This window comes from Pteropus medius, unplaced genomic scaffold (genome assembly GCF_902729225.1).
Source record: "Pteropus medius unplaced genomic scaffold, Ma_sr-lr_union100, whole genome shotgun sequence".
Classification (NCBI taxonomy): domain Eukaryota; kingdom Metazoa; phylum Chordata; class Mammalia; order Chiroptera; family Pteropodidae; genus Pteropus; species Pteropus medius.
In genome coordinates this window covers 1,793,333-1,802,950 of record NW_024342466.1, presented here as the reverse complement: position 1 = coordinate 1,802,950, position 9,618 = coordinate 1,793,333, and the positions used below count along the sequence as shown (strand labels likewise).

Here is a 9,618-nt window from a genome sequence, read left to right as displayed (position 1 = left end):
CGTAAAGGCACAGAAAACCTGCAGTAAATCTAAACCTCGGTCCAGGAGCGGGGGATGAGGGCTCAGAGGGGGGAGTGCGGTCCTTACTCTATGGGCGTTGAGATTATGTAACTTTTCCGTAATTGTGTAACTTACATGAATCTTCACGGAGGCGGGACTGCTCCAGAAAATAATAAAGGTCCGCGTTCCGTTTTCCTAGACCACAGAGCCCCGACCGGAAGCGGCGAGCGTCACTGCCCCGACGCTGCCTCCGCCGGCATCGCACCCACGTCACTGCCCCGACGCCGCCTCCGCCGGCATCGCACCCACGCCACGACGACGGACGGCGGGGCCGGTCCTAGGCCTGCGGAGGAGCGTCTGGCCTCCCCCGCCCCGGGGTCCGTGAGGGCCTCCCGTACCAGCCCCAGTCCCCCGGGGTGGAGTGGAGGGCTCCTCTCTGTCCCCTCCAGGCCTTCCCTGGGAGATGAGCCTCTCATCATTCATCCGCCCAGTATCCTTGACGACGAGCGAGCAGCAGCAAAGCGGCCTGGGGTATTTAGCTGCATCCAAATGGTCTGCCTGAGCTCACCGCCGGCTGGGGGCCAAGCCAGAATTAGAGGCTTCCGAGTTTAGCGTCTCCATCGGGCGGTGGTTTGTCCTGCAATCAACACGTCTCTTCACTGGCCAAAAGTCACTCCCTCCGCGCCAGAATGCCAAGCGTTCGGGCATCTGGCTAGCGTTCACCCAAAGCGCCCTCACCGTGTTTCCAAGTTCCCATCGCAAGCCAGGGAGACCCCTCCCGACTTGACCCCTCAGCCCCTCCGGTCCCGAGCAATGCACCCCCCTTCTCCCACCTCTCCTCTCCCCGCCCGGGCGGGCGGTGCCAGGCCGCGTCACTGCCTCGCTCACATTCCGGCCCCGCACCCACGGCAGCTCGTCCGTGCTCGTGCAGACACTGCCAGCCTTTAAAGCCGCCTGGCACGAAGCAAGTGTTCAATGAATCAGTCGTCCAAGGAGCAATAGTTACCCAAGCTCCACCGAGACCCACGATCCGAGGCCTGCACTGGACACGGGCGTCCGGGAGAGACTGTCCAGACGCTCTCCCAGATGGGCTACCCTCACCCCTCATCGTGCCCCAAATGTCTGTGGAGCATCTTCTGCCGGGGGCTGTGCTCCGGGCATGGCAATCCGGCATCATCTCACGCGGTCCCCAGGAGCTCAGCAGCTCAGCGAGAAGGCGAGGTGACGAGAGGATGGGGGGGCGGGTGCCCCTGGGGCGGGAGGGGGAGGGATCCCCACTTGGGTGGAAGGGGGGCCTTCGAGGGGCAAGGAGAGAAGCGAGGGCGTCGGCGATGTCTTGGAGACGGTCACCGAATCTGGCTGCGGCCGAGCCCCCCCGTAAGGGAGGCCTGGAGGTGACAGTCGGGCCTTGGGGTGGGGGTGAGGGAGCCAGGCTGGGCCTGTTCACGCAGGAGCCAGGGAGGCCTTGAGCGAGGGTGGAAGCAGCACAAACCACGGAGAAGGGTTGCGGGGCGTGTCACGGTGGGTGGCAGGCCCCCTGGAGGAAGGCGCCCCCAGTCTCCAGGGGTGTATATGAGATAACGGGGCCGGGCGGGGACCCAGGCACCGGCTAGGACACCGAGGGGCCCTCTGGCCCTTGGGCTCTTCGGGACTCTGCCTAGGGGGACTGCCTCACTGGCTTTCTGCCATTTGGGAGCTGTGTTCTCCCAGGATAGAATTTCAGCGCCGTCCCCAGACAGGACCACCTGTCCAGCCTCCATCACTGCCGTGCACCTGGAAACTGAGGCTGGGCAGGAGAAGGGACCCCGTACCAAGCGAACAGAAGACAGTGACATACTGACCACACACTCATTAGCGACCCTGAGTGATCTCGGTTTGCACAAATAAGGAACTGCTCTGAATCATTTGAGAACTCAAAAAATAATAAAGAGAGAGAGGAAAAAACGGGGAAGCTGTATCCTAATCAGATATAGGCCACTTACTCTCAGGGCCCTGAGACATGTCACCTTACACTGAGTGCGTCCTCCTCCACGTTAAGTATTTGGGGGATAAAATGAACCCCACACCCAGAAACCCGGTCTGGTCTGTCGGGCTCGTCTGCCCGACAGGGAAGTGGCACTGTCCCCAGGGAAGGCACATCCAGAGATCCCATGTCGCAAAGGCTGCCGTCTGAGTTGGCCACGTGTAACCAGAGCCCTAATTCCCACCCAGCAGAGGACCGGGTCGGGTCGAGCCAGGGGGAGGTCAGCCAGGCTGAGAGCCACTCACTGTGGGTCCTCTCGCTCTGCGTGATGGGGTTCCCGGGAGATGGTCTGCAATCTCAGAGTCTTCTATTAATACAGAGAAAAGATCCCCACAGAGGTAAGTGGTACAATAAGAAAACTGGAAGATGCTATCTGGGTGACCGAGCCCTCAGAGTCCCCAGTCCCATGCTGCACACTGCTCCTGTATCTGTCCCTCGGCCGACAGCAAGCAGTCGGAGGCCACCTGCGTTAGTCTCAGCCTCTCCACCCTGTGGGCACTTGGAACAAAACACTGTCAGCTTCCCAACCTACTTGTGGCTGAGCAAACTTTAATCTCCCCATCCCTAAAAACAAGCCATAGTGGGGTTCCCTCCCCCCAGTGTAACAAAAGCATCAAATACTTCCCGCAGAGAACTATTAGGCACTCAAAATTAGAGAACTTTTTTTTTTTTGCTTGTTTCCTATTTTTTAATAGAAAAATGTGTGTCCTGGAGCTCTAATTTTCTGGACTTTAAAAAGCACACATGGCCCTTTCTGAGCCGTGCCTGCCGCCTGGAAGGCATTCGAATGCTGTTCTCGTTTCTAAGAGCCGAACTAAGTTTTTCGGCTGCTTGCTTAAAAGTGCGAATCCTTTCCAGCCCCCGACTCCATGAGATCGCTGAGAAGAATCTAGTCCTGAAATCTCTCAGGTCTTCTGAGGGTTTATAGAGTAACTTTCGGCCTCGGGTTTGAGTAACTTCCACCGCCTCTGCTCATCTCTCCTGAAAAAACAGGAGCCTCCCTGACTAGAAAGTTGCACAAAAAGCCACTGTTCCTGACTAAAAGGGTTTTTTTGTTTGTTTTTCAGGTTGCTTTTTTTTCCTGCCCCCCCCCATCCAGAAAGCTTCTATACTCTGCTTGTTCCAGGCCCAACTGAAAACCATAACACCTTCTCTCGACTCCCTCGGGCCTCGGAGGGGAACGACCTTACCCCCAATAACCTGCCCCCCTGAAGCACAGGCATGCTGCCTTGGCTATACTTTCTGGAACTTTCTTTAAACTGTGATTGCAAAACATGCCCATTTAAAAAAAAAAAATCAGATGGGCAATAAAACACAGGCATTTCTCAATTTTCTTTAGCTTTTCTGCACACGCAGCCCCTCCCCCTGCTCCCGCCCCATCTCCTGAGGCTGCAGCATCAAGCTCGGCTGTTGTGTGCACATTCAAGTGTTTATGGCACAGACAGGGGGAAAAAAAAGAGCAAATTGTTTCCAAGCCAGAGCTCCCACGTGCAACTCTGCTTTGGAGAGGGCTTTGCATGAGCCCAGAGCTGGTGCAGGAAGGCTGGCTGCGCTTCCATTGAATATCGGCAGAAATCTGGGCACAGGCAACACAGCCTGCACTTGCTTTTTCCAGGCCAGCCTATCTGATGTGCGCGTTTTCCTGGCATAAATACAGGGACACAAAGGCAGGCGGCGTCCGCGTTTAAAAAGAAAAAAGTTACCACGCCGAGACTTTGCAGAATGGGGTTTCAGGGGTTGTCACTGCATGAAATACCTTCAAAAGGCTGTAAACCATTTCAGAGTCCTCTCTTGCACTTCTAGAAAATGTAATCCTGTTGTGAAGAAATGAATTGGGGGAGGGGAGTAAAGGGGGGGGAGGAGGGGAGAGAGAGAGAGAGAGAGAGAGAGAGCGAGCCCGCCCGCAACAGCCAGTATGACTTTACAACTTCTCATTCTGTCTGGAAATTACCAGTCCTGGCTAAGCCCCCATCGCTGACCTCACTCCAAAGTCCTTATTCTGAGACATCCCCCGATCTTTAGGCATGCTAACAAAATTGGACAAAATGTGTGGTTTACCCGAAAAGTATATTTAAATTACAAAACCCTAGACGTGTGTGCGCCTTTTTCTCCAACCTAAGCTGGACTTAACACCTTCTGAGAGAACAAGAAATATTCAAATTGGACGAATATTCAAATTGGATGCAAGCAAGAGACAAGAAGACGGAGCCGTATTTAACATCCCCCCCTTCCAGCTCCTGGCATCCAGGATCCGGTGGTCCCCCGAAGCACTGATCTCAAATACCCCAGATCCACAAAGGTTCTCAGCAGTCTTCTGCTTCAGTTAAGGGCGCCTCTTGATTTAAGAGTGCGTCTTTCTGCACGTCTTTCTGCACGTACCGTCATGCGGACTGCAGATTCTATCTATTTCCCAGTTCCTACGCAAGAAACGAGACAGGTACGCGGTGGGGCCCAGCTGCCAACGACTATGCCAACTCTGAGAAGCAGAATGGACCATCAAAGTTCTCCGCTCACTGGACCTTAAACGCCTCAGCAGCAAAAAAAACACAAAAACAAAAAACAAACAAACAAAAAAAGCACAGCAGATTCCTCAATTCGACAGAGAGAGAGAGGTCCTTCCACAAGCGGCCTTTTTACTTTCTGCAGCGAAAGGTGAAAGCCCCAGTTAGCAGGCGCACTTTGCAATGCGGCCATGCGACATGCAGCCCGTGCTTTCAGAGAGCAGACCCGCAGAAAAAAAAAAAGTCCTGTGACAAAGACCCCTGAGCTTAAGAGCAGAAACCCTGGCGGTCCCCTCCCCTCCCTCCCAAGCGGGGCTGCGGCCCGAGCCGGTTCCTACCTCCCAGCGGGGCTCCGGCGTAGGGCGGGCGGCTCGCCTTCCCTTCCCGGCTCCCAGCTCCCGGCTCCGGCTCCCGCACTCGCTCGCTGCCTTGGGGCTGAGCAGCTCCGCGATGTGTGAGCTCGCGGCGGCAGGAGGGCGTTATATACGCTGCAGGAAGGGGCCTCTAGATGGCAGCTCTGCAACCCGCATCTCCCTCCCGCCCCCGCGCCACCCGCTTCTCATCACCCACGCAGGCGCGCGCGCGCGCGCACACACACACACGTGCACGCACGCACGCACACACACACACACGCACACGCGCACCCGCTCCGCTTCCAGCAAACCTCTGACCCACCAGCGCGCTCTTGGAAAACCCCAACCTGCCTTTTTTCATCTGCAAAGTCTAACGAAGCCACAAAGTCCAGGCCCCATGGGGGAAATGTGTCAGCAGAAGAAAACCTGCAAAGGAACCCTAGGGCTTTGCGAAATCATCAAGTACTTATCTGGTCTTAGGTATATCTTTGGCAATCCCATTAACACCCCGAGGCCCTTTGAATGCCTCTTAGCTCTGAGAAACACTTTGTTCCTGGGACACACGCTCTGAACTGCGGAACCTTGGTGTTGATTAATTCCGCCCGCATTTTCTTTGTCGATGCCTCCAAAACAGGAGGCGCAGTTTCAGTATGAGCAATCGGTTGGTACCGAATTACAAACCCCAAACGTGGGGGAACGAACCTCCGTAATAGATCTGAATAGATTTTATTAGAATTCTCTTATTCGTGAAGGATTTTAGGCCCAAAGTCCTGGATAATCTAAGCAAAATGGTCCTCCGAAGCTGTTCCCCAGTGCTAGGCACACGACAGGGGCCCCCAAAAAATCTTTTGATAATGTCTTTTCCTGAGGTGAGTTTAGCAAGTGCTTTATTATTACTATTAAAATCCACATTCTCATCCGGAAGTGTCTGCTCAAGTTCCATAATGGGGAAAGTCAACCTAAAAACGCGCCCCACCCCCTCCCCGCCATCACCGCGCGGTCGACAGTCACCTCTCACGCCCTGTTTAGAAAAATCAACCATAAAGCCACGACCTACACTTTCACTTTTAAAACCAGGCTTGCTGAGCTTTCTTGCCGCAGGGTCAACTGCGGCTTGTGCTCCTGTGTCTCTGCTTCTCGGGGACTCGTGGGGGGCGGGGGGGAGCTGAAGCCACACGTGTTACTTGCGGTGTTCCCACTCACCCCTCCCGAGCTAAAACTTTCTGAGATTCTTTTTATACTTCTTCTAAAAATAAGAGCAGACAGCCGAATGCCCGGTCTGGAGGACTGGCAGGTCCAGCTCTCTCGTGGCTGAGGCCTCGAGAACGCCCTTAACGAAAAGCAATATTGTGGTTGGATAAAAAGCTCCGGGCCACTGTGAAAATCACTCCCAAGGGGACTTAAGCGCACACCTGCTCTCGGGGCGCTAGGAGGAGGGGTCTGCTCGAACGAGCCCACCTGGCCCTGCCCGATCCGGTGGCTGTCCCTAAGAACTGGCAGGAGTCTTCGTGTCCCCCGAGCCCCACTCCAAGCCGCCGGAGAAAGCGGCGGTGAAAAGCCGCAGGCAGCGCCCCCCGCACAGCCCGGGGCGCGGGGGTTAAGAACGCCCCCAAGTAACGTTTTCGGTCCCGGTTTCCCCTTGTGGGTGACCCCGCGTCTGAGCCCGATGGACAAGGACGCGCCGCCGCCAAGCAGAGACGAGACGCGCTTCCCCTTCGGCGGGTTGGGGCGCCAGGCTGAGACGCGGGACGGGTTCGAATTCACCCCGAATCGAGTGGGCTCTTGAAAAGAAGCCAGGCATTGACGAGAAACCTGCGACAGGAAGCAGTGGCTAACGCGGAGGAAGGAAAAGGCAAAGTAGTTGTAAAAAAAGAACCCACTTCAGTTCCGAGGCTGTGGGGCCCTCCCCTCCCGGGGGGCCCCTCCGCCGGGTGCGGGGGCGGCGGGCGCGCGGATCCCGGACCCCGCGGGGTGCAGGGGTGGCGGGACACAGGGCCGGCGGCACGCGCGGATCCCCGACCCCGCGGGCTAGCACCAGCCGGCCAGACGCGCGCCCCGCGGTGCGCCCCCCGGAGCAGGCCCGCGGCCCTCCCCCGCCCCGCCCAGAGCCCAGCCCTGCGGGAAAAGGAAGGGTGAGCGATGTCTCCTAGGGAACGACACTCCATCCATCGCCCCCGGACTTAAAATGTCTCTTGGGCCCTTGGGGCGTCTGCCTTAGCTTTTGGAAAGATCACGATTGTAAGGGAGGCTTCACACACGTGGTTAGCCTGGGGGGAGCGAGTTCGGTCACCCCAGTAGGAAACTCTGAGAAGGCGAGAAGCGGCTCTGTCCCCGGAGCTGACCCAGCTGACTCAGAACTCAGTTCCTCGCCCTCTTGCTGGCACTGAATGCTCAGCGCCAGGACAGGAAAGGGTTTTGGGCCCCGCTCCCTGGCCCTCCCTGTCCGCAGCCTGCACCTGGGGTTTTATGCTCCGCGGGGCAGGCCCGCCCCCTGGGATCGGATTTGCCTGCAGATGTGGCAGCCTGAATCGGCCTCCTGCCTGAGGCTTCATCTGACTTTAAAGGCGCAGGGATCCTGGAGGGCCGAGCCAGCACAGCAAGGGCCGGCTCCCCGTGAGCTCTTAGAACGCAGTCGTGTGGCTTCTGGCCACTGCAGATGGGGCTCCAGAGACGCTCAGCTGCACCACTGGCCTGAGGACTGAAGACCAGAGTGTGCCCAGGTGCCACCTCGAGTATATGGCACAAGACATGGGGGCCCAGGAGCCCTGCCGCTGGGGAGAGGCTTCAGCATCTAGCGGCTTGGCCTGGCGGGAGTCATCTCAGCTAGGACTGGACATTCCCCCATGAATGACAGACACCAAGTGCCTCGGCAGGACCAAGACCTACAGGAAAAGACAGCCCTGCCCCCAAGAGCCTGGGCTCTGAGCAGACGGTCTTCCTGAACCCCACTTACATACACACCGTGTCTCCTTAGGCAGCTTAGCCTTTTTGAATATTAGGTTCTCACCTTTAAAACTTGTAATCGAAACTTCTCTTCTTGCCAGATGCTTCTCAGGATTAAATGAAAGGATGCAGGTCACAGAAACGCTGGTTCTCTTCCTCCTCCCTGCCCGGCCCCAGTCAAGTTCAGTGACGCAGAGCTGCACTTTCCCAGGAATACAACAGATAGATTCCCCAAGGCTTGCAACATTTGATGGGCGCTCATAAAGCTGGAGAAGTTTCCATCATAATAGCTAAATCTGAGCATTTACTCTGTGCCTGTCCCTCTGCTAAGTGTTTTGTCTACATTCTTTCTTTTAATCTTCGCAGTGACCGTCAAAGGGGGCGTCGTATCTGTCCCACATTTGTAACTGAGGAAACCGAGGCCCAGAGAGAGTGGGTCACCTGCCCAAGGGGAACTGCAGGTGAAGAGCTGGAACTCACCCCCGGGTCTGCCCGACGCCATTGCACATGCTGTTATCTGGGGCCGCAGGAGAACCTGCTCTTAGAGAGAAAAATAAAAGTCCTTGTGAGACATGCCTCGGCTGTCTTAAGCTGGGTTCCCTGAAAGCGCCCCCCTGCACGAGAACTCGGGGGCAACCAATTTCTGAAGGACGTGCTCCCGGAAGAAGCTGCAAGGGAAGCAGAAATGAGCCAAAGGTACAGTAGCCCCGGCCAAGTCCCGGCTGCAGCCTGACCCTCGTGACTCTGTGCAGCCTCGATGACACGCTGAACTTGCCCCAATTCCAGACATGGGAGCCGGCTTTCACACTCCTACATCCTCGACCACTGGATCAGGGCTGCGGGGTGAGGGGGGGAATGTAAACCCCCAGGTACTTCCTGTTCCCAGCCTGTGTGAGCGAAGCAGCTCCAGGGACCGGGGGTCAGTCTCTCCAAGGTCCCTTCCACTCACAAGCCTGGGCGGCAAACCCGTGTTAAATATGGGGTTCAGATCTGGGCATCAGGCACCTGTGGTATCTATTTTGTATATCAATTTTGATCCAAATAAGAAAAGTATAACTCAGACCCACTTATTTCTACCTCAGGACCTTTGCACCTGACATGTCTTCTTCCTAGAATGTTCTTTTCAATGATTGTTTTACGGCTACCTTCTTCTTGTTATTTGACGTAGGCTTAAATATAATTTCTGTAAAAAAAAAAATCCTTCTTTCCCTGCTCTAGCCAAAGTATCTTCCCATCCCAGTTACTCAGTCGTTGTCCAATAATCTTCATAATACTGATCACCATCAAAGTTATCAGTTAATTGTCCGCTCCGCACTAGGATATAAATCCCTTGAAGCAAGAATGTAGCTATTTTGTTCAATGCTGTGTCCCGTGGTGACACACAGTGCTTGGCACGTGGTAGATTCTCATAAATATTCACTGAATGAATAACCTCAGATGAATCTCACTTTTGAACCTCGTTTTTTGCCCTCTGCATATTTCACTCCCCTTCAGAAATAGCGGGGAGGGGAGTTGAGAAAGGGCTCAGGTTAAATGTTCAGGAAAACTTAGAACAAATACCTTGAAAGTGGGCAAAGACTTGAATAGGTGCTTCACACGAAGGCACCTCCAGGTGACAAACAAACATGGAAAGCGGATGACTTCATAGTCACTGGAAAAATGCAAATTAGACTCACAGAGCCATACAACTGGAGCCCCCACCAGAAAGGCCACACAGCAAACATTACGGAATGTTAGCAGGGCTGTGGATCCATCCGAATTCTCACACGCCAGTGCCTCTCAAGCTATATGTGGTAAA

At 55.4% G+C, this 9,618-nt stretch overlaps 1 protein-coding gene across 2 annotated transcripts in view; it reads right to left on the bottom strand.

Annotated features, from left to right (window-relative positions):
- Nucleotides 1–7,292, bottom strand: part of ACKR3 (atypical chemokine receptor 3) — a 12,951-nt gene extending 5,659 nt beyond the window's left edge. The window contains exons 1-2 of one of the 2 annotated variants that reach the window (XM_039860274.1): nucleotides 5,229–6,395; nucleotides 4,863–5,012 (exon numbers count right to left, since the gene is read on the bottom strand). In XM_039860274.1, coding sequence (XP_039716208.1) covers nucleotides 4,863–5,012; nucleotides 5,229–5,238 — 160 coding nt within the window. In that variant the 5' untranslated portion in view covers nucleotides 5,239–6,395. Of the gene's footprint in view, nucleotides 1–4,862; nucleotides 5,013–5,228; nucleotides 6,396–7,247 lie in introns of those variants that run through there. The other variant, XM_039860285.1, reaches the window with a different exon arrangement.
- Between the last annotated feature and the right edge of the window lie 2,326 nt (nucleotides 7,293–9,618).